This window comes from Apus apus, chromosome 7 (genome assembly GCF_020740795.1).
Source record: "Apus apus isolate bApuApu2 chromosome 7, bApuApu2.pri.cur, whole genome shotgun sequence".
NCBI classification, from domain to species: domain Eukaryota; kingdom Metazoa; phylum Chordata; class Aves; order Apodiformes; family Apodidae; genus Apus; species Apus apus.
This window is the reverse complement of record NC_067288.1, coordinates 19247459-19272748: the sequence shown is the minus strand read 5'-3', so window position 1 is coordinate 19272748 and position 25290 is coordinate 19247459. Positions and strand designations below refer to the sequence as shown.

At 37.7% G+C, this 25290-nt stretch overlaps 1 protein-coding gene across 1 annotated transcript; it reads left to right on the top strand.

Annotated features, from left to right (window-relative positions):
- The first annotated feature begins 152 nt into the window (after nucleotides 1-152).
- On the top strand, nucleotides 153-23763 carry GIPC2 (GIPC PDZ domain containing family member 2). The gene is made up of 6 exons (XM_051625026.1): nucleotides 153-508; nucleotides 7057-7242; nucleotides 10744-10924; nucleotides 14063-14172; nucleotides 14915-14996; nucleotides 20734-23763. Exons 1-6 carry the CDS (start codon nucleotides 272-274, stop codon nucleotides 20883-20885), a joined length of 948 nt encoding a protein of 315 aa, XP_051480986.1. The 5' UTR covers nucleotides 153-271; the 3' UTR covers nucleotides 20886-23763.
- The last annotated feature ends 1527 nt before the right edge of the window (nucleotides 23764-25290 follow it).

Genomic DNA, 25290 nt, shown 5'->3' with positions numbered 1-25290 from the left:
GGTGGGCAGTGGTAGGGGGGCTATGGCCGAGGCTGAAGCGGTAGGGGCAAGGGCAGGGCAGTGCCCCGGCACCCTCCGGAACGGCCCGGGGCAGGGAGGAGAGCCGCGGGCAGCTCGCACCGCCTTCCACCGGCGGCGGGGCGGGGCGGGGCGGCCGGCGGGCCCGGGCGCACCTGGCGGGGCGGCATGGCCGTGCGGGGCCGGGGCGGCGCCGGGGGCAGAGTCCAGCGGGGAAGCCGGCGGCGGCAGGAGCCCGGTACAAGCGAGGAAGATGCCGCTGGGGCTGAGGAACAAGAAGAAGGAGAAGTCCAAGGAGACCTTCAAGCTGGTGGAGAGCGAAGCGGCGGCCCCGGCCCCCGCGGCCCCGGCGCCGGCCCCGAGCGCGTCGCGGCTGCAGTTCCACACGCAGCTGGCGCACGGCAGCCCCACGGGCCGCGTCGAGAACTTCGGCAGCGCCCGTGAGTTGTACGCGAAGATCGCCGAGGTTTTCCGCATCGACCCCGCCGAGGTAGGGCCGTCCCAGGCGGGAGCCGGGGCGCGGGGGGCTCGGCGCCCGGGGCTGGCGCTCTGCCGGGCAGAGGGAGGGGGGGCGGTTCTGAGCCTCAACTACCGGTGGGCAGGTTTTTTTTGCGTGTTTTTGTGGACGTGGGTATTTTCCTTTTTATTTATTTAGATATATATTTTTAAAAAAAATAATTAAAAACCCCTCTGTACGGGGCAGGACAAAAGTGTAATTGCATGTAACTTTTTCATGCTGAAGCAATGGTTCTTTTCATCAACATATCTAGTTAACGTGTTGCCAGCCTGCTGTTTAACACCACTCTTAAGCAATGGGTCAAACCATTTGTGTTACAGTTGAGTGGAATAATTATTTCTTGTGCAGTAATTATTGACTCTAGTGTGATTCATTCCAGATGAAAAATAATAAAAAAATAAATTATTAGTGGATCCATAAGGGTAAATACCCAGAATTAAGGCAATGGGGGTGGAGGATTTAATGATTTAAGTCTGACTGTGTTTTAAAATTCCAACTAAATGTGATGCTTGGGAAGTTTTCTGCTTTGCCAGGTGATTACTTTTCAAAGGCCCAGTGTTTAAGTGAGGCTATTTAAATCTGTAACAGGATTTTTCTTTAACTCTGCTGCCTTTTTGATCTTTTTTTCTAAGCCAGTTTTTAAACATTGTTTGGATAATGATTCATTTGTGTTTGTGAATGCATTGTTTTCTCTGGCCATATCGAGGTCTTCCTGCGTGATTCTATGAACCTTAACCTCTGAATGGCAAACTGAAACAAAGCACTAACATTTCGTTATTCCTGAGTGTGGCTATACAGCTTTACTTGTTATTTGTAGCTGGCTCTTTTAAAGTAGTAAAGACTACTACTGTAGACTTTGTTCTGAGAATCTGGCGTGGCCTGACCCAGCAGCATTTCACACAGTAAGCTGTAAGAGAAAGTGGCAGTAGCAGTGAATACAGTTTAACCAGTCAATGTTGCATTAAGTAATTAAGACCTACCAGTAGCGTTGCCAGCCAATACACTGCATCCCAGACCTTCTCAGCTGCTTTTTGACCTTCTGTTTCTCTGCTTTCTGTCCGTACTGAGCTGCTGTGCCCCTTTTGTTCTGTTCCATCTCTAGTTATACCTTTTAGTCTCAGGTTCTAGTTGCCAGGTAGTCTTCTGTTTTATTTTTCTTCCTTTCACCGTTGAACTTTTGTTACTGATCTCTTGGCTCCATCAGCTTAAGAAAGATCAGCATTCACCAGGAAATTCAATTTTGTATGAATGGTGCACTCACATTTCTCCTGCTAGAAGTATAGTCTGACATCTCCAAAGGTTTTAGAGGAAGCACCGTGTGTTTCATGGGCACCTGTTGTCAGCCCTGTGCTAAACTAGAGAAGTTTCTTTCTTCTTTTATCTTTTTCTCTCTTTTGTCCCCTTCCTATTTGTTTTTGGATTTGCTTGTGGGGTTTTTTTGTGTTGGGTTGGAATTTTGTTTGTTTGTTTTTGTTTTCAACTGTGGTTTATAGGTAAAAGCTAATAGAAAATTGTTGCCAGACTCAGGAAATTCAGTTGGCTATAAGAAACCAAGTTACATTAAATCAAAATAGCGATAAAAATATTTCTTGGTGTAAAGCTGGCACAGCAGAGTGAAGAACCTGAGCTTGAGAGTTTTGCCAGAGGTAAAATAGGATAAATGAGTGAATAGCAAGGGGTGCCATCAAATGTGAATTTATTAGCAGCTGCTGAGCTTGCTGGAAGTAAGGAAAGACTGGACATTTTAAATAGTATTATCTATTCATTAAAGCTGCTTTTGGACAGAGTCTGTTGTAAAGAATACTGCCAGAACCTACACCTCAGCAAACCGAAAGACTTTGAGGTACTGAGATGCTGTTTGTAGGTATTATCTGTTGAGGAAAGTTTCTGTGACCTAGCTATCCTGGAGCAGTGTGATACCTGAATGCCTTTGGAAACAGGTACTATCACGGAGATCTCTGCCCTGTAGTGACTAAGGTGGAAAATAGTGTGTGTGAGGTGAGGAATGGCTCAGTGTAGAGAGCACTTGGCTAACTGGGGCAGAAGTGAGTACATTTGATATGGTATGTGAGTTTACTGCAGTGTAGGTGAGGTATGGATTCTTGGACTATCTCCTACAAATGTGTTTTAATACAGTTCAGGGTGAGCTGTACTTGTAATCTGTCACTTCTTTTGTCCCTGCGTGGTTACAGCACCTCATTTCCTCTTTGTCTTATGTCTCACAGGACCAGCTGAGTTTAGCTTCTGCTGGAGAATCCTTTCCAGGATCTTTGATTGTCTGCCAACAATAACAGAGCAAAGCTTGTATAAAACACAGTATGTTTTGGACAGACACTGACAAAAACTGCTGTGCAGACCTGGATTGTGAGTAGGGTAGGATGGGGCTAGAACAAGGCAGAGTTAGCATTAAAGGGAACACCCTTTCACTGCTATGATGTTTGCTGGGTATCTATGAAGGAGAGAGCCATAACAGCAGCTTTCTGAGGCTTTTTCTGTACTAATCTTTTCTTGTCTAGGTATTTTATTCATCTATCTTCCTAGGTGAATATATAGCTCACGTATCGCTTTTGAACTTGATGACAACCAGCCCACATTTCTCTGTACCTCTCTGGCTTTTACCTTGGCTAACATTTCCTCTTTTCCTGGTCCAAAAGGAATGTTCTGTCCACAGGGAAGGAAGACTGAAGATGACTTCTAGCAATGGATTACCTTTATCATTAATATGAGTGCAGTTTGAGGTAGATCACATTGTTCTTGATTTTTGACTGGATTTCTTCAATCGGGTTTCAACAAAGAAGCACAGAGCCAATATATATATATAAATAGATGCAATTCTTAACTAACCACAACACCCATCCACAGTTACATGTATATTTCTACTTGCATAAATAATACAATGTTTTTTTCTATAGAGGATGGTGCAGAAGAGTGTTTGGAAAAAGTATTTGTGTATGGTCTTGGACATTTAGGATTACTACTCCATTTTGACTACTGGAAAATGGGGCAGGGAAAGTTAGGTGAAAGTGCTAAGTGCAGCCTGTATGATAAAAAAATGAGCACTGACCAAAGGACAATGTTGGTCTGTTTAAGCATTCAGTGGTGGTGTGCTCCTGTGAGAGCACATGGTAGGGCTTTAAAGTAATGAAAGTAGCTAATTGGGCACTGGGAATGTGCCCAATTAAAATCCATCTGTGGCAGGGCTATTTCTTGATCAGATGAGAATGGAATGGTAAACCACAGAAGCTGTATGGACTTTTTGTTTTGTGTATTCATAATTTGCACTTTTGATTGTTTTGTTTGCTTTGGAAGGTGAAGTACAGTGGAGTGGTGAGGTAAGTTGAATGCTCAGGGGGTGTGTCTGTCAAAAGCCCATGGAGGCTGGGATTTCTTTCACAGTGGAAGGAATTTTGCTTCATAAGGGGAATACAGGAAAAGGGACACCTTCCTGCTGTAACCAAGGGCAGGAATACAGCTCTCTCTGCCTTCCAATAACAGTTGAGCTGCTGAGCTTGTATACGGGCTGTTGTTCCACAGGTTTTGCCTCCTCATGGTAAATAAATAGAGTATACTGTGAGGCTGCGCCACATTAAGCTTCCACAGAAATACTTGATTTAAACCTGTTTGATTTAAACTTTTATGAAAGAGAACTGAAAAATAAGCCTCTACACTGAAACTTAAGTTTCTGAATGAAAGTGACCTATTTTACGAGGTTAGAGAAAATGGATAGCTTGTGAAATCCTTATCACCAAAGTTTTAGAGTATATGCTTATCTGTTGAAAGAAATTGTTCACAACCTTGCCTACTGATTGAAGACTTTAAATGAACAAACTTAACACTCCCTACAAACCACCTCCTCCTAACCCTATGGCAACAATTGTTTGCTTGCTGTTCCCTTAAGAAGTGCTTAAATTGCACGCTTACATTAGGTGTGATGCTGGCTGTGTTAGTGATCTGTTTTTCAAATACTTTTAAGCTGTATGGAAGAATTTACACTGAAATTCTTGTGCATTCTGGGTTTAAAAAACAAACAAACAATAAAGCACTGAATGCTTACTTTATACTACTTTGATTGTATTTGGGGAGGCAAAGTTGTATACCTCATAGAGTACCTAAAGCACACTAGAACTGAGGAGCTGGTTACTCTTCCTGTTCCTGCAGCCAATGAAGGCTTCCAGATTTTCTTTCAGGAGGATAAAGTGAGTAAGGTACCTAGAAAATGCATTGGTAATTTCTTGACATAATGACGCCTACGTATATAGGGAAATATGCTAGTGGGTGTTACATCGTGCTCAGAAGCAGAATTCCCATTTCTCCACCTCTTAAATAGAGAAAGCGATTATGATCTCCTTTCTAGTTATCTGAGAGATACTGATGTTAAAAGCACTTTTAATAGCTCCTGAGTATGTCATCTATCATTCAGCTTATTTTTTAGTTCTTCTCAAGGTGTAGGCTTAATAAGGAAGATGAGAATGTAGTTGCTACATAGGATGTGCAGCATGGTACTGCATGTACACTTTATTTAACACATAGTGTAACTCTGTTCTTGTCAGCTAATATAGTTTCCTTATATAACATGCAATGTAACCCTGGTTTTATTGGCAAATGTAGTCTCTTCCTATTGAGAATACTGAGGCAGAGAATAACCTGTTAGTAATCTTATCTGACAAATCTGTTTTATTAGGTTGTGTGTAATCCCCCAGTCCCTGCCAGCTGAATGGAATTTCCTTGTTCTGTGTACCACACAAGATAACTCTCTCAGTGAAGGAGGTATCCCTGACACTTCATGACTGATGTAACAGTATAATATCTTTTTAAAGTTGGAATGAAATGTCACAGCAGTGATATGCTGATTTAAAGATAAAATCAAAAGAAGGTTGAGGGTAAGAAAAGACTTAACAATGAAAATTACACATTGAATTTTTTTCTTGCTTCCAGACTTCGTGTGAATGAAAGGTGCACTGTAGTAGCTGTTAAGTCTTTAAGTATATAAACTGTTATTAAATACGTATATTTAATTATGTAAAATCTATTAAAAATATAATTTTGAATTGACAGGTCTCAGTCATGTACAAATAAAGCTGTGCTGTAACTGATAGATTGTGTAACTGTATATTATCCTGGGTAGATACATCTTTAGTACATTACTCTTTGCATATCTCTGTTCTGAGAGAAAACAGTTGTTCACTAAAGAGGATAAAGAATGAGTTAAGTTTTATTTTTGACTGGCTAATGCTCTCTCAGCCTTGTGGTTAGCACAGAACTGACTCACAAAAAATTCTGCAGACTTATAGGCTGTAGTAGGAATGCCATCCAGATGAAGATCTAAAAAGAGAAACTCTGGATCGAGTTTCTAAATATCGCATTTCTGCTCTGTTGCCAATTTTATCTATTCAAAGGTGTGACAGTACTTACTAGATGATTGTCTGTTTGACAAGGTCAGATGAAGGATGCCAATGTCTGAATGTAAAGCTATAGATAGTGCTTCTTGTTTATTGTAAGAACAAGAATTGAATTGCAGTTGTAAACTGGCCAAGTTATGTAGTTTAGAGGGAGCTCAAAATGTCTAGATGAACTGTTATATAGACTGTTTGAATTGAAGCTTCTTGGTTAAAAAAAATGTTAATAATTAGAGATTATTATTATTTATAAAACAAAATTTCATTTTCTACTTTAAACTAGCTGAATTTCTCTAGGTGATATTACTGGTTGAGTATTGGTTAACTGAAAAACTTTACATTGCCTGAGAGAATAAAATAAATGTCTGTTAAGGGTGTACTGTTACGACTCTCATTGTTAAAGGTAAAGTGTTAAATTGCAGTGAATGTTTGATGGATTATATGAGATAAGCAATTAGCCTTTGAAATAGGGTTGTTTGGGTGTGTGTGTGGTTTTTTTTTTCTTTTTTTCTTTTTTCTTTTAACAAGAACTAAATAAGATTTCCCTGGTCAAGAAACACCATCTCATTACTAAACTTCCAGTTTTTAAAACCAAAACCTCCACAGTTACAGAATCTAATTTCTAGAAAGCTTTGGAAATCTAAATGCTCTCTATGAAATAAATTGAGAAAAGTATTCACCCCTCATTTGACCTGAAAAAGATTTTAATAGGTTGGTGACTTTAATTTTTTTCTGCTGTCATCCAGTGATGCTGAAAGGAAAGAAAATGCATTTGAAGTGTTCTGGTACAGAAAATCCCTTAACTTTTACAAGTATAGTGAAGGAAGCCAGGAGGGCAGAAGGAGACCCTTCAGCTGGCTGATATACCTGCTCACACAGATATATCTCTCTGCTTTATTCCCTGTCAGCTCTTGTCTGCAGAGTTTGAGCTATTGATGCTTCCTGTCATATGTGTGGATGGGACTGTGACCTCTCCTGGGGAAGCTGCAGAAGGAGAGTTGTCATAGTTTCAGCTATAGATCTGTCAGAGGGGTCAGGACTATGCTCTCCTTTTATCTATCAAGCTCACCAAACTTAATATACTGTCAAGCTTAAAGAGAATGTGTTTGCTTTCATCCTGCACAGATCATGTTTTGCACTTTGAACACTCATAAAGCTGATATGGACAAGCTCTTAGGTGCACAAATTGGCCTTGAAGATTTCATATTTGCCCACGTAAAAGGACAACGAAAAGAAGTGGAAGTTCTTAAAACTGATGATGTGCTTGGGCTTACCATTACAGACAATGGAACTGGATGTGCGTTTATTAAGGTATACTAGTGAAATACTTTGTTCTGTAGAAGCTTTGGTTAATTATTGGTTTAATGATCTTCTAGAACTATGTAAGTAGTATATGGTAAGTAAAAAATTAAGTTGCTTGTCTTTAGGTACATGATTCAAAATTAGTTCTGCTATTTTGGTACTGCATGTCATTCAAAATTAGTTCATTTGTTCTGTGTGCATCAGCTTTACAATGTGACCATTGTATTTTCTGACCTACCCTGAGGTGGTAGGTGTTAGGTACTGCATGCATCTGCCCCCTCCTTTTTTTTTAGTGGTTTTCTGATCTCATTGATTTGGTGCTTATAGAACATCTGTCAGTTATGATAATGAGATCATGTTATTTCAGTCTTTTCTGATTGTTCATAGGGCAGAAGCCTTTGTTATCTATAAGAACAGGTATAAATACAGTGCTTTTTCAGCTTTCCAATATTGTCACCTTAGGTGGAATGAATTAAAACTTGCTAAGGATATGGTTTAGCACAATTTACCACAATTAACCAGAGTAGTAACTGTGGGCAGTAACATGTACAATATAGTTAATCATAATTGCTTTCTTCCTCCTCTTCTTGAGACAAGTAGAGGCTGAGGACATTATGCTGCCCTTCTTGCTAGACTAGGTATTAGGAAACTTAATCACATTTTCTGGCTTTTTTAGATACTTTGCTCTAATCTACAATTATCCAGTGTTAGTGAGACACTGGCAATTATCTTCAATCACTGCTGTTTCAGTCATTGTTCTCATTGCTATTGCACACAGCTTCTTGTATGGAGAGGTTGTCTTCTCCAGCCATTCCTTAGGTACCATGGATATAAAACAAGATGTGGTTTAGAAATAAGTTTGCTTGTCTGTGCTGTGGAAAACAGTGATCGAGATCATGCTTGAGAAAGTAGAGATGTAGTGGAGGTTTCAGTAAACAGTTTGGCAAAATTATAGCCTCATTTTTATGTTTATAGACACAGAATTCTGAACTTCTGGTGGTATCATCTGTGCAGCCCATAACATTGTCATGCTGCTGTTTATGCGGCATTTTGAAAGTAGGCAATGAAAGCGGTGATTTGGAGTTGAACGTTCATGTGTGCAGCACTGTATGGAGAGTTAGTCTCACTGTGCTTGGTTGGTACTATAGGGGGAGAGAGAACAGTCATCACACAGACTACTGCATAATCGGAGTAGACTGGAAAACCCTCACTACATTAACAAGATAGGCTGTAATTTGCAGTGAATTGTATTAAGATTGTATGAACAAATATATCATTGTCCTTGTACTGGTCTAATAAGCAGTATAACTAATCGTGCAGTCTTTGTGGGAGTGCATCAGTTTACAGGAGTTTCTAGCAGCTTACTTTGTTGCTGTTGCACATTTAGCTAAAGGAGTTTTAAAAATAGCATAGAAAACACGTATACAAAAGTAAAAGCTGCATCTTTTTTATACTCTGTTGTCCAAGTAAATAACCAAGCAGAGACTGTCTCTGCTTTGAAGTTTGTTATAATTCTTGTTGTTTATGTATTTACTTTCCTTGAAAAATTGTTAGCATGTTCCATAATTTATTGATTATTACTATTAAATTTACCTACCTGTGGGTTGTTGAAAACTTTTATGGGCTATAGTATTTTTATTGTGTTTTGGATAAGAACAGTTTCTAGTTCAGATATATAACCCAGCTTTTATACAGGACACTCTGCACTGGAAGTTCTTTTCCTATGAAATCTGATGTGATTTTTTTCTTACTAAGTACAAAACCCTCTGTCATGCTACTTTCACCAGTTGTTTTTTCTGGGTATGTAGCCAGATAGGAAGGTGTTTTATGGGATCAAATTAGCCATTCAAAGAGGATAATAGTAGAACTTGAAGCATGACTGATTGGTATATAAGGAGACATTATAAAATACGGTGTTGCAATTAATTAGGTATTACACAAGAAATATAGATCCTAGCTTCTAAATGGACTGGAGAGCACTTGAAATACAGGCATATCAATTGCAAGGTAATTACTTTGACAATGTAACTTGACTATGTCTGGTCAGCTAACTTGGAGTGTTGACAAAAACTAAGCAATCTTAAAAAAAAAAAAAAAGGTTTGATAGGACACAAATAACACAGTGAATATTACTGAAACAGTTTTGGTCTTAGGATCCAAATGGGGAAGAAAAGCTAAATAAGTGTGAATTCAACACACAGACAAAGGATTGAAGTCTGGTGGGCATGCTTTTGAATCCTGGTACCTGGTAACAGAAATGCATTTGAGACCTGGTTTCTGGTGTTTGTGTAATACCTCCCTCTTCATTCAGCATGTGGCTTCTTTTTTGTTTTAATTTGGGTTAAAGAAAAAAAGTGCTAGAGAGAGTTAAACTCAGCCTGATTCTAAGAATTGTTGCAGTGTGTTACAGGACACTGAGCACTATCACACTTCCCACTGACTTTCTCAGATGGAGGCACATACGTAGGCTCAGATGTGTGCACATAAACTAGGAGAAGCTTTCTGAGAGAGTTATGCAGCTAAGCTAGGTGTTATAGTAGTAGGTGGTTAATATCTTTATCTCCCTTGTCTCACGGTTACCTCAATCAGCCTGAACAACATCAGGCTTTATTGAAAAGTACATTCAGGAAGATATTAGAATGAAATTCCTATCCCTACAAAATATAAGGTGTTCTACTATGTCACAGCTTTTCTATTAAATATCCATAGGATAACAGCTTATGTGACTTAGACACATCATAAACAAATATGACAGCATGTCACAAGCAGAATAAATGAAATTTGAAGTGTTCTTTAATTGTCTTGATGAATCAGAGATCTTTTGAAGATTGTTTTTTTTTCTCACTTTTTAACCTCCACTTCACAAAACCTACAAATACCAACTTTCACATTTTATGACTTTCAGACCATTTGTATTCCATGAGGTGACATTTAGAATAATTTCTTATTCTTGATTGTTATTTCAGTGGAAATATTTTAATATCTAGCTGTATAGTTTGATGAGGAAAATGGTCGAAGTTTTATCACTGTAGGTGGGTCTTATTAAGACTAGCCCTTAAGAGTGTAATTTTTTAGGATATCACACACATTTTTTTAATATCCCTGGACAATACTTGAAAAGAGAAAAGTTCTGTTCCTCTACTTGTCTAGTTATTAAATCAAAATATAACCCAAAAACTCAGTTAAACCTTCGCTTTACTGACATGTTTGGGATCAGTTTTAAAGCACAAAAATACTAGCTTATTCAGAAGCTTTGATTTCTAAAGTATAAATGCTTTCTTCTTTTCCTGTTGATTTTATATTCAGTGCTTATTAAAATACTTGGAAAAATAATGCTTTCCAAGATACATCTAATACAAATCTTGCAGACAACATGCACTGCTGCTATAGTAAGCTCAATGCTATTGATGTTGTTAACTGACAGTCTTGAAACTTGGTGGTGTCACCTCTCTACATTTTAAAGAAATGTTTCTAATTCTATTTTTTTTTTTTTTTAAATTTAAAAAATAGCGAATCAAAGAAGGTAGCCTTATGGACCAAACCAAAATGATCTGCGTGGGTGATCACATTGAGACTATAAATGGAAAAAATGTGTCAGATTGTCGGCATTATGAAGTTGCCAGGATGCTAAAAGATCTGGAGAAAGGTCAAGTGTTTAAGCTGGAGTTGATAGAGCCTAGGAAATCATTTGGTGAGTTACCTGCCTGTCCACCTTGTTCACTGGATATCAAAATCCCAACACTGCATTATAAGTTTGTTTTCAGGTTGCAGCTGGGTGTCCACCCAAGGTAAAGTAACTGCTACAAGAAAGTATGTTAATGTTTTTTCTTTGAGGTGGGAAATTTATGGATGGATTTCCTTCTGTCTTGCTTTCTCCAGTAGTCATCCTGATGTGGGCTGCCTGAGTCTTGTTTGCTCAGTTCCTTTGCCACCACATGATGATGTAAAATCAGCACAGGAATTGTTTCACAGACAATGTTTTATAGCATGGATTACTTCACTAATGTGGTGATCCTTGAATGTCCTCTTTTCCTCTACTGATAAATAATCTCTGTTCGTCTGTGTAATATTTTCCTATTTCTGTGCCCTTTACTGAGGACTGCCCTCTCTAATGCAGAAGAATGCTGCAGAAAACACTGTCTGGGATTTCCTAGAGCACCTTTGCTTCATGCCTGCCCACTTTCTCCAATGTTTTTGCGGGTCTCTAATCACAGCAGTTATAATCAGAATTGGAAGAAAATAGCAGGGCAAAACTCTGCCTCTACTTAATACCTGCATGCTATGAGAAAGTGTTACTTACATAGGAGGAATGCATACCTACTGCTAGTCCTTAAGTATCTTAATTGTACTGATGCAGTAAAACAGAAAAAAACAACTTTAGTTCAGGGAGTCAAAATAGACACTGAGTTTTAATTTTTCTTATCTCAATTTTTTCATAGCACCCTCAAACTATGTGGTATTTTTCTGTAATAAAAAATTAAAAATACTGCTACATTGTAATTTTTGGGTCTTTGTGCACATCTGCTTTAACAGCGAGTTCAAAATCACCATCTTCACATCAGCACTGAAAGTTCAACATGTTTATTTTTCAAACCTCTTTTTACCTGATAATAGCTCAGAACTGCTGCCATACACCAGTCTTGACACTTGGTGTCAGAATAGCAGCAGATATTGAAAATGAGAGACATTTTAAGATTTCTTTTTGCTTTTAGTACTTCTGTGAAGAATGAGGGTTATGAGCTAATCTCTAATGCATTTGGATAGAAGCTGATACTCTGGTTAAGTAAATGCCTCTCTTGTATGCTATGCTAAAATAGTATTACATATGTGTAGTGTTGCAATTAGTAATATAGGAATACCTTTTTAATATGGGTCTACACTTTGTATTCAATGCTGAATGTGTTACACAGTCTATGTGTAAAGACGAGGGTAAATCAGTATGTGATTGATGACTTCAGCTATTATTTAATAGTAATTACTTCAGTCAAGTGACTGAAATACCTTTTAGTCTGCCTATGAAGTAGAGAAGGAAATCTGCTAAGTTCATAGCAATACCTTTTGTCTGGTATGGAATTAAGAGGCAATCAAACATTTTTGAAGATGGACATTATTTTTTAACCTAACTTGTAAATCAATTTACAAGTTGCAATGGCTGATAGGTTAGAATATCCTGCCTCTAGCATTAGGTGCAGTTAGGCTTTAAGCAAAAAATTTATTTGAGATAGTGTTAAAGCTGCAGCCTGCTGAGAACAGCCCTGGAGGAGATGACAAACAAGATCCAGATCCTGCTGGACAAGTAGGTGCTGAATTATTGTTAGTTTCAACACAAGTTTGTGAGGGGATAGAAATAAGAGACAAGTCTCTGTGTGAAATTACTTTTGTTTTCCTTCTCTCAGCAGAATGTGAAATATAATTTACTGCTTGTGTATCTTTCTACCACGAGCACACAGGCTGCCTCAGTTCCTCTAGGCAAGACTTGTAGCACAGAATTAAACACTTGTCTGAATTTAGATTGGTCCTTGCCAGTCACAAGCTAGCCCTCTACAAATTAGTGGAAAATTACAGAAATAAAGGCAGCACAACACAGTCTCTAAATGATGTGAATATAAAAAATAGGTTCTGTGATGGCCGGAGAGCCTTGGTCTGAAGTATTGCAAGTAAAGGTTATGTCAGATCCTGACTTTTAAGGTGCTGATGGTGACAAAATTAGAAAAAGATGCATGTTGTGTCAAGACTGATCTTTTGAAACAACTGTAGCAGAAATGGTAACAATCTTAAGGATGTTTTAAATTGTCCTTGAAGCAATAAAAGGGTTCAGGAAAAATGTTGATCCTAAGTATGTATGTAAATAGACTGTGCCATATCTATTTGGTAAAAGAAAAACAATAGTTGCTTTTCAAGTCTTTTTCAGCACGATTATCTGTATTTTTTACTACTTAGGCAAAAATGATGAATTGAAACCTACGTGGACAAGATGAATATATTGTGTTAAAGTCTTGCCTTCAAAAAGAGCTTGTTAGAAAGGTTCTAGCACTTTCCGGATTAACTACACAACTCCCATGTTAGTAAATTAAAACCTTGCCAATCTTGAATGTAAAATTATGTCCTAGAACAAGAAAGCCAAATCTTAAGTGATTCCATATTCCACTTACTAATTGGAGAGCACTTACCTAAGATTAAACAAGGAAATCTGGTAAGGAAAACTTTGGCAAAACCCAGACATTCTTGGATGAGATTTATGAGGTGTGAGATCATGACCTCGGTGAAACCAGTAGAAAAACTGCAGGTCTACTTTAGGGACACTTCCCCTATGTGACTGCTAGTCAGCGAATTGTTGGCTCAGCTCAAGGTGGCACATCACAACATGTTCAGCAGTGCTGTTTGCACCACTGCATCAGTGAAAGATGGAAATGTTGCAATGCTTGCCACATAGTCTGCCTGTAAAGACCAGGGTAAATCAGCTTTTGGCTGTTAAGTACAGCCATTATCTCATATTAAGTAATATATATTTGTTCTTTTCTGTAGAATAGGGAAATAACATTTTACAAAGTCCATGTATGAAGTTGAGTGCAAAAGGCCTGCATAGATATATTGTTCAATGGAATTCCTAGCTTCATTGCAGTCACATGGATGTCAAAGTTTGAAGACAAGAAATTGTCAGCAAAGCTATACTTAGAATACAGTTAATTTAGAATTGATTTTTTACGTACATCTAGATCTTTATTAGAATAAAAAATAAAGGTAATATAATAACCAAAGCAGTTATATTCTGAGTGCTATATACTTAGTTTTGTTTGGTATTATCTTTTTGTTGTTTGTTTTGCTTTAGAAAAGCTGGAACCAAGGTCCAAAGGTGGAACTCTGCCAGAGGCTAAAATCTCCAGAGGAAGAGAAACGCTTCGGCTGAGAACCAAAGGCCCTGCTACTGTGGAGGAAATGGTATGGTTATCTTGGGGGCCTTCAATAATTTAAACATCTAGCACCTGATTTATTCTTCCCCAGGGTTTATATGTGAAAGCAGGAAGGAAAAATCTGGATGTTACAAACCCTGCGGGGCTTAAGATGACTGCCTCTGCAAGAAGAAATGCTTATATAAAGTTGAAGATAGCAGGGATAGGATGGGGCTGAGGAATCTGGAAACGGGGAGCCTATATTTAGTTTTCATGGGTTACATGGATGAAATTAACATGTATTAGACCAAGGGGTGTCGAAAAGAGGGAAGGGCAAAAAGCAGGGGTAAGGGAGTGGGTGATGGTTGAAGAGTTTGTTGTGTTTCTGATGCTGGAAAGTGTACTGGGCTGGTGTAAGGGTTGTTAGGAGGGGCTCATAACAAAAGCTGACATGATTATGTGTAAATCCAGGATCAGGAGGAGGGAGAAGACATGTTCTCTGCTCTTGGTTCATCTAAAGCTGATGAGAATTTGATGAAGATCTGTGTTGTTGGGAAATGTAAGGTCCCTGTTTAATTGAAATGTGAGTGTTATGTGCCTTGACATCAGGAGAAAGGCTCAGGTTTGTGAGAAGAGGGAAAGAGTGGAATAACGTGTTTTATTTGTAGATTTTCTAAGTCTAGCTGGTTATGATGGGAGTAAGGACAACCAGTGGTGTATTGCTGCTTATTTTGAAATCTGCATGGATATAGTTATACTTCTGCTCTTCTTCTCCCTTTATTTCAACAAAGCCAACTGAAGTTGAAGAAAAAGCAATTAAAAAAGTGGATGAGCTTCTTGAAACATACATGGGGATAAGAGATATTGAATTAGGTGAGTTTTTAACAGCTATATTACTACAAGATTAGATAATTTCTCATTTTCTGTGGTCTAAAATTTATTAAGTACTTCAGTCTCTGGATGTAAGTAAAGGAAAATTTATCCAGGCTGCAGTCTTACAAAATTGCTTGTATTTCTCCAAATGTGTGTGTCTTATAAAACAAAGGATCTCTTACTACAGGCCTTATGATGTAATTAATTTTCCTCTGTTATTCCTGCACATTAGCTATACACTATTACATGAATTACTTAATGGGTTGCCATTAACTGTCACAACCGTATTCTTTCTGGCATATATTTTTCTAGTGGAACTTGTGTTTACCCCATGTAAGGATTGTCTGTTTGCCTGTTTGCTCTTTTGCACCTTGGTTTAGACACATCAGAGTTCATCATTCAAATCTGAACCTGAGATCATCAGTGAAAGGGCAACGAGTTAACAAGGGAACTGACAGAATAATTGCCCAAATTTATCAAATTCTCTTAAGCCTGTGCTCTGAAGAACATGGGAAATATTCCATAATATTTGCTAACTATCATTAGCAATTTATAATGAAAGAAACTACTCAACCCCAGTATCATAAGTTTCTTAACACTGCACCAAACTTGTCCTTGATGCTGTTGCCTCAATCTGACAACAACTAAGTAGGAACTTCTATTTGTATGGGAAGAAGTTTCAGTCCAGCTGAGTAAGAAGTGCTGCTGTAGTCAGCTGTGCCTGGGTGCAGTCCTCATAGGATATTGTGGAACTATTGTGTGCTAATACTGAGACCAAGAGGAAGATCTTTGTTATGGAAATATCTAAATAAATCAGCCAAGAAATAAGGGTAAGCTAAATGGAAAGCAATACTGAAAAGGAAGTTTTTATGAGAGAAGTGAAGTAGTAGAAAAGGAAAATAGGTCTCGTATGAAGCTAAAGGCAAAGTGGGAGGGTTGGACAGGCAGCAGTTAGCACAGAGAAATTAGAACAATAGGAGATTATCTGAATAGCCAGAAGTCCTTTATTGTCTGCATCTGATTGACAGCTTCTACTAGTTCTCTTAAAGGAAAAATTGTAGTTGAAGTATTATTTGTCCCCCAGCCTAAGGTAGAGGTGGGCTTCCTGGCAAAGAAAGGAGAGCAGACCTGTCCCAAACTTTTGAATTCTGTTTTGTAGGTAATGTCTAAACTTTCAAATTCCCAGAAAACTAAAAATTCTCAAAAGTCCTGTTGCCATCAACTCCAATATGTGAAGCCCCTGCCATGAATATGCTTCTGGGAACATTGTGTGGTGCTGACCCTGAGCTTAGGTTAAGGAGTGTCCCATGTTCTGTTGCTCTACTGCAGCCTCCACTGCTCGGTCTGTCTCTGGCTCAGGCTTCAAAGCTTCCGAGTCTTGTGCCAGCCATCTCTCTAGGAGCTGTTTTTGTCCTGCAGCTGCTGCAGGCTCAAGCCAGCTTGAGCCTGGCTTCTGGAGGCTCCTATCCTTGTAGGTTACCTCTGAAGTCCTTAGGCTCCTGGCCCTACAGGAATAAGTGGCTATAGGTATTCTGATTTTGGTGTATATAGCCCTGAACCTGAGACCCTAGGCTAGAGCATGGTTTCTTGGGATTTTGAGGTGTGCTCTGCTCTGGAACAAGGAATCAAATTCTCATGGGAACTGGTGTTTTCTGTGTTCTTGGCTCTTAGTACTGAAATGGGATGGCTCTTCTAGAGTAGACTGAGGAGTTCAGCTTTCAGCACATATGGCTGAGCTGACTGCCAAGCACCTGGTAGAGTTTTCCCATGAATTACTTGATTCTTTTTTTCTAGAAGGTCTGGTGTCTCATCTTTCAGTATGTAGTTTGGAAAGTCTCAAAGAATGCCTTAAAAGAGCACTTACAGAAGGAAGAGGTCTTTGTCCTCAAAAATACTCTCCTCTTCCCAGCTGAATTATTTTGCTCCTCACCTCTTTCTTCCTCCCCAAAAAACACAGTGAAACAAAGGGAAACTGTCAGGAATCAAACACTACAGGGTTCATATAGCTTTAGTTTACAACTTTGAAGCCATTTCCTGAAGTTTAGATCTTACCATTGAGGGCCAATGGTGATGATGAAAAAAAAGGTTTATAATTTTGAAGCAGTTAAGCAGCTCTAGGACTCTCTAGAAAAGGAGAGCTAATCACCTGTCATAAATCTGTTCAATTAACATATGTCAGTTTTTCACATACTGGATGTGATCAGTCACCCATGAAAATGAAATATGAGGAATAGATTCATTCAGAGAATGCCAATCACCACTCAGCTAGAAATTTCACTCATTACTCAAGGCAGATTAGTTGAAAACGCAAGTCATCACAACGCGACAGCCGACAAGTGATTAAGATCTCAATCATTGCTCACTCTCATGCAGTTCTGTTTGTCAGAAGCTTTGGATGTCAGTTAATATTGCTCTTTCATCTCCATTTAAATGACACTTCTATGGTGTGATTGAGTTCTAAAACAGAGCCCCAGTTTTAAACCAGAAGTTAGAAAGGAAGGAAAGAAAAAATAAAGTAGAATTACAGACAAAATTAAAGATGAGATGAAGCCCTTAATTTTCAAGCCCTTAAGTTTCAAGAATGGCTGACTGTATCTACACACAAATCCCTAAGTTGGAGATAAATGCCTGGAAATAATTTAATGGAAATGCATATACTTACTTTTATTTAGCACAGTTTTTTATTTTCAGAGATCTAAATGCTGTTGAGATTTCCATACCTGCCTTTTGAATACACTTTTACCTTTTTTACCTCACTTTTTTACTGAAAACTGGACTTAATCTGCAGAAGGGACACTTGGCTCTGGAAACATATGCCTCAGCCATTTTCTGGGCACATCAGAAATTGAGCCAAGGCTTGACTCCAACCTTCTTTGAAACATAAATGTGCCATTGAGAGATAACTAAGGTTCTTTGAAATCCTCTCAGTGCTTTCTGGTAAAGGAACATGAACAGCTGATTACTAGGACAGGATTAGGAAGCAGAGTTAATATAAAATACTGGTGGTGTTTATTTTTTAAATCAGTGGGGCTTGAATTGTTATTGACTGTGTTTGATCCCAAAGACTCTGGGTGGGAGGAAGCCTGGATCTATGGGATCCAACCTCAGAATGCTACTGATGGAAAAATGGTGGCAAAAAGAGTTTCCTGTCCAACTTCTGAACTTTGAACACTGGAAACTGCAGTGACATGCTGCATTTTCAGTCATGTTATAAGGGACCTGAATGTGAGTTTTAACTCAGTTAAAGTGTCAGGCCAGAATAATAATATTTGTTATTTGTTGATGAAGACAAAACTTCTGATACTGTTACAGCTAAAAAAATACTGAAGTTTGTTAAGACTTCTGAAAGTTTTTAAGTAGCTACAGAGTAGAATTTAAGCAGCAAAACCACTGTGTAACATTGGTGTTAACAATAGGAGGCAGGTCATAGCTTTCATGGCTCATGCCCCTTGTGTCTTGAAAAGTAAAAATAAGGATTTTGTGAGAGATCTTTGAAGTTATTTTAATGAGACTGTGTTTAGAAACCAAATATATTTATTTGTTAGTGTCCTGAGAAGCCTGATATTGAGCTTCTCAGTTAAAGTTGAGAAGATTTCAAATTCCTTTCATCACTTCTAATTTTGCTGAACTTTTAACATCTTAAGTAAAAATTTCTCAGGTATGAGCATTGCCTGAAGTGAGATTTTTTTTTTTTTTTTAAAAAGATAAATATGAAAACATTTGGTCCTATCTGGAGTGTTGAAAAATACTCTATTGGAATAAAATTCCTGCAGTCACACATTGTGCAGCTGTTACAAGAAGCTGGTAGGGAAGCAGGGGCAACTTGGCATGGAGCTGCAGCCCTCTGAGAAACCAGTAAAGTTTTCTTCAAGTTGGCAACTATCTACTAAATGCCTTGGCAATCAGTAGTTTTTTATTCGCCTTGGGAATTGCACACTGCAAATGGAATTGTGTAAACAGGCATGTTCTGCACAGCTGGGCCACCGAGGGGATGGACACCATCCCGTGTTGCGGTGAACTGCCTGGGGAAATAAGGATATGGACTCTGGGTGACAGAGAAGGCTGGTAGCTGTGGCGTTTCTGTGTGCATGAATCTAATGAAGCAGAGTTCAGCTTTGCACATTCGTATACATCAGTGGTACAAGTTGCGTGCCAGCATCAGGAAGGATGGCTTGCGCCTTGGCCCAGGGTTTGCTGCGCAGCAATACAGGGCTGCGGACACTGGAGGTCAGCACCAAGCTGTGGAAAGCGCGCAGCCAGCGGCTCTCCTGCCCTCCCTGCGCGGAAGCCTGTTTCATTACATCAGGTGAAGCTGGGAAGGGGAATGTGCTTTAATAAATACAGCGCATTAAATATACTCCGGCAGTGCTGCGTACAGCTGCTTAATTCGGTTGAAAACGCTTATCTGAGGCTGCTGCGTTTGCAAGGCGGTGACACTGAGTCGTGCTTGACTGAGCTGAAAATTGTCCTGATTATCAAGTTTAGTGGATTTTGTTTTCAAGTTTGGTAAATCTATAGTAATCTGTTTCTAAGGTTCTATTTAATATTTTGGGAACTCAACCTTTAAAGAAAATGGCATTTGTAGTAAATTTTCTGTTAATGACAGAGTTTATTACTGTGTAATTCTGAGGTTTCAAGTAGGGCAGTTGGACTGTAATATAATGCTGTGTTGTCTTGTTTTATTGTTGCTGTCTGTGTCATATGGCTTTTTCATATGTCTCGACCAATTTGTCTTCAAACTGACTGAATTCCTTGTTCCCAGTCCTGCTAGAACACTTGTCATATCTTCACTCTGATGATGGCAACTTCTTTTTAATTTCTTGAGTAACTACATCTAGACATGTTTGCTCAGCTATTCTCCCTTTATCCGTCTTCCAGTGTCTTTATAGAGTATCTTCATGTCTTGGTTAATATCCAGGAATCTGTGAAGTTTAAATTACACCCTCATTTCATTACCTCCGGGATTGCTCCTCTGCAAATGCCTTTTTATGCCACAATGTCAGGGGACACAGGGTGGTGTTGATAGGAAAAATATTTGTCTTCTGCTTCTCAGGAGCAAGAGTTTCCTCTTTAATGCCTGTTTCCCATCCAGACTTCTCTTGAGTCAGTGTCCCAGGAACTTCACAGGGGATACAGAAAGAATTGGTGCAACAGGGATAGGGTATCTTCTGGCAGGAAGACATGTCTTGAGAGTCCTTGAGAACCACCAGTGGTTCCCAGGAAGCTGGGTTACCCTTGAACCGTCTCTGTCACAGCAGTTTGTTTGTCAAGATTCACATAAATTTTCTTTGGAATGCTTTGTGTAGCTTGGCACACTGCAATGTCTGAATGTAGTTAAAACTAAAACGTCAGATTTCTTCAGGATTATTGTTGCTGACGTCTACAATGTGGAATATGGCTCAAGTTTGCTCACAGCTTGTTACAAGTTTGCATAGCAGGAAACACTTTGCCAGGAGGTCATAACTATCAATAAAGTTGAGCTGAGTTTCAGGTCAACAATACTATTAAATGCATGTAATAAAACTTAAGAGCGGGGGAAGTTTCTTTTCCATTTTTATCAGAGAGATATTGCCAAGTACATAACTCCTAATGAATCCTAAATTCACTAGGTAAGATCTACATCTCCCTAAGCTGACCTTACTTGTTTTTGAAAATAGACATTCAAAAACTATCTTGACTGTGTATGTTAGCTGTCACTTTTATGGTAATTATATTACTCTGTTTTGTTGCTTTTTAGCTGCAACAATGGTGGAAGCTGGAAGAGACAAGAAAAACCCAGATGAATTTGCTGTGGCATTGGATGAAACTCTTGGAGACTTTGCATTTCCAGATGAGTTTGTGTTTGATGTATGGGGAGCAATAGGTGATGCTAAGCTAGGACGACTGTAATGAGAGCTGTGAGGTTTATAATCTCCATTTGAAAGTACAAAATTATGTTCAAACATGATATATCAGAATTTTAATACTTTCATTGATAAGAATCCAGGATGCTCTGTGTAAGTATTCTTATCTGAATCTTTTGCAAAAGAGGTTTCTAGTAGAATGAGGAAGATAAACCCAAAGTTCTCACAACTGCACATTTAAAACAAACCTTTAATTTATATGTGGAAATCACTGTGAGGAGTGCATCAAGGAGAACTATTTATACAGACATTTTATGAAAAGTAGGTATTTTTTATTGTACATAAACTTTGAGATCGATATTCTGAAGACTGTTAGACGTGCAAAAAAGGGTTTGGGTTACTTTATCTCTTATTTCAAAAGGTTTATAAACTTGTTGAAAAACTACCTAGCTACATGCTGAAGTTCCCTGTTCTTCTGTTGTCCTTATGTATTCCCATACACAAATTGCTGTAGAAAACCTAAAAATCTTAGGTTTTCTTACAGGTTGGCTTTGATGTAATGTTTTTTTGTAGACAGAGTTGGGAAGAAGCTACCCTATTTCTGAGGAACCTAAGTTCAGGAAAAAAAAGTATTTCCTCTGAAACATTCTTCTGAATTAAGATCTTTGCATGAAAAGACTTGTTTCATTTGTGTCATAACACTCAATGTCTAGGTATTACTGGGATGACTAAGAACAGTAGAAATGCTTAACCGAGGAAGCTGCTGCATTATTCAGATGCCATATTGTTGCAAAAGGAACTTCATAGGAAGAAACAAATGTTGATTTTGGTTACTATTTGAATAATATCTGTGATCTGGCACTGGAGACCAGAGTGTATGACTACATGCGTAATTGATCTTTGCAAATGCTAAATTATTTGCTGAGATCCTATGGGCATTCCTATGTCTGCTTTTTTTCAACATGACAACACAGGACAGACATTGAAGGTGTTTATACCTGGAAGATATTATTGTAACGTCACAAGCAATCACAGTTTGGATAGAAATGCCTGTCTAAACCCTGAAAAAAACAATACACTAATTTTAGATGTTATTATTTCATTATATTCATTATTATATTGTACATAAAAAATCATTTTAACTGATTATATTTTACTAATAAATCTCAGATTATTAAAAGTGAACTGTCTCTTTTAACACATCTGCTATCCCTGCATTTTTCCTGTTCACTCTGTATTTAATGAAGAGCAACGCAAAATTTTGTTTCTACCCTTAATAAGACTTTTTCAGTTTTTGCTCTTCCTAGTTTTAATTAAGACAGATATTTTCTCATTTGGTTAGAAAAAGCTACTTTCAAGTGATTTTTTTATAGCCTAATAACCTGTCATGAGTATCCTTGAAAGTGAAATTGAACAACAATGTGGGGCCTCACCTGGGTAGGTGTCATAGCTTTTTAGTATTTTTGTATTTGCATAAGCATATAAAATAATAGGTTTTACAATTATTTTTTTTTTCTAAATAATTGCCTAGTTACTTTTCTTCTGAGGAGAATGTCTTTCACTGTCTTGCAGAGATCTCTTTGAAATAAAGACTATGCCAATAATTTTACGTGTTCTATGTCAATGATTTTTTTGGTCTAAAACCATGACACTTTGAAGTCCTCAATTGGTCCTCATTCTCTTACTGTGTTGTTTAGGAAGGCTCCTGAACTCCAGTCTTCTGCAATGTTAAAACATGTGAATATTTTTTCAAATTATGGAATATTGAATGAAGTTTATAAATATACAGTATAAATACTGGTCAGTGGTCTTTCAACAGGGATAATTTTATAAATGCTGTTGTGAATATCTTGTGCTTGTATCTCTGATCTAAAGAAAAGATTTCACATAAAGATATTTTTTTTTAATGGAAAGAGTAGTACAGGGCAATATGGAGATCATCTGTTTTATTGTATTTATTGAGAAGTTTAAAGGTGTCAAAGTTTCTCTTTGTTATACTAGTGCCTCATATTACCAGTGTGGGATGAAATGCAAATGTATCTTCAAAAAGGTTTGATAACTATCAGTTTCTGTATGTAGAAATGCATATAGATGATTGATTAAAAAAAAGGCTGTTTTCAAGTTATGAGGAGTAAACACATATAATTTTACAAGAAAGTTTGAGTTTTAGTAAGACTTGAAAATAAATTGAAGAAACTTTGTAAGAAGGTGGTTGAATTTTATACATCCCTTTTATCGACTGAAGCCTCAAGGATTTTTTATTCTGAGAAAGGAGTATAATTTTAGGATGGAGAGCACAAGGTGGGTGGTATTTAATAATTGGAAGTCTGAACTCAGTCTTCTGTTGCAATTGAAGGTACTCTGTCTTGCACAGGGCTACTTTAACTAATGTACTCTTGGTAATGAAGAGTTAAAGGATCACAGGCCATATAATTGATTCCTTTAGGTGAAAAGGAAAAATGAAATGTCAAGAATTCCCTGTTGGTTTTAAATTGTTTCAATAAAACTCAGCTGTCAGAATTTGTGAAAATGTTTATATACACTAATGTTAGTAACCAATGTGTCACTGATTATAAAATCAATTCAAGTTAAGAGTTCCTTCTTAAATGGTAAAAAAGTACTACAGAAGAGCTGTATTATAAAACAATACATTAAATTGTACCTGTGGCAGATAATCTCTTGTGTTTTAGCTTTTTGTTTTGAGAAATTAATGTTTTTCAATCAATTTATCCTCAGAGAATAATTTGTCCTATCACACTGATAAAGTAGTGAGATGAAAATGATCTCTGAGGCTGTAATTCTACACAGAGGTGTCTCTTGTCATAGGGGCCTCTCTTTGCAGAGTTTATATCAGAACTAAGATTTGAATAGTGATTGTATTTTTACTATCTTTTATTTCAATAAACTATGTTGCTCTATCTTAATTTTTCCAAGTTCTCATTTAAGCATACTCTACTTCTAGCACATAAGACATAAGGTACCACTACCCAATTTAGTAATTACTTGTGTTTTCCAGCTATGCATGAATAAGTTGTCATACCAAAATCACTCTACCTTAGAAACCATCATAAATACTTCTTGCTCTTTGTAATTGTGTAGTAAAGTAATGTTGTCTTACTAATGAAATACTGCCTGCAGATCCTTTAAAATCTAGTCATTAATATCATTAAATGTCACTACAAAAATCACCCAGATTCATCTGAAGTGCTAGTTCTAGTTAGCATAGGTACTGATCAGAGTAGGACTCTAAACATCTTGTTAATAGTGTGTGTTGCAAGTGGAGGTGGATGTGGGTGAGTAGTATTAAAAAAACCTGAGGTGTAATGAGACAAGGTAGTAACTCAGCCTGAATGATATTCCAAATGTAACTGAGCTCTTATAATTTGGTGCACAATTTGCAGGGAGCTGTCAAATATATGCAATTGTTTGTGCCTTTCCTTCCAGACTTGGTGCTGTATTCAAGATGATGGAAAACACACCACTATTTTTCTCTGTAACCAATAGACTTTAGATGCAACAAGGGGATTTAATGACATCTGGTTTTTATAAAGTTCTGACCTCATAATCTCAAAAATATGGTGAGAGATGAGTATTTTACACTTTTAAAGGAACTATTTTTGCAAATTACAGATGTATCTTTTGCAACACTTTTAGTATGTCAGGTGTTGCTTCAGTTAGCTTTGATTTTATGCAACCCTGCTCATAGTACAGTTGGTATTCAAATAGCTATTAATATAATCAGTGTGTTTGGGAAAATCTTGTCTGCTATTCAGATTTGCACCTTGATTTGAATAATGAATACATTCTTATCTGTATATGTTTTTTCTTCACAATTACTTTTTTTTAGAGAAATGTAATATAAAGCTTTTAAAAATCTTGTTCTTTGCATTTGAGAGTGAAATATTACTGTTAAGCTTATTTATAATATTTTTTTAAGGAAAAGCTATCAGACAAGATGTAAAGCAGGATATAAGTTCTTTAAAGTGCTGTCTGTGATGACAAAGCAAATGGTATATCTTTTTTTTGCCCTGCTTTTTAATGTGAACTTCAGCTACTTTTCAAATTGCATATTGTTTTTCATGGAAACATCTCTGATAATTTCTATTCCAAAGTCTGAATATTGCAGTAAAATGATATATTACTCTTAGTTTTCTTTCTGGTATGTCAGAACAATTAGAAGCCTGGGTGTTGAGTATTTGCCCTTTTGAAATCAAATGTGTGCTTGCCATGAACTTCAGAACTCAACTCTAGCAGTGAGAGCTTAATCTGAAATTTATATTCGGTATTGTTTTCTTTTGCAGTTCTCTGGCTCCCCATGTTTGTAAAGCATTTGGCCTTTACATATTATGTTTTGAAAGATCTGTGAAAATATGAAAATATGAACAAATTTACAGGCTTGGAAGTTTGAGATAGGGAAAATCTTCAGCATTTCTTGAAGATACCTGTAAATA

Bases quoted from the DNA above. Each gene is read 5' to 3' on its own strand.
- GIPC2 (XM_051625026.1), top strand. From the start codon at position 272: ATGCCGCTGGGGCTGAGGAACAAGAAGAAGGAGAAGTCCAAGGAGACC. The intron at 10,925-14,062 runs GTGAGTTACCTG...GTTTTGCTTTAG, and splicing joins AGAGCCTAGGAAATCATTTG to AAAAGCTGGAACCAAGGTCC. The intron at 14,997-20,733 runs GTGAGTTTTTAA...GTTGCTTTTTAG, and splicing joins GATAAGAGATATTGAATTAG to CTGCAACAATGGTGGAAGCT.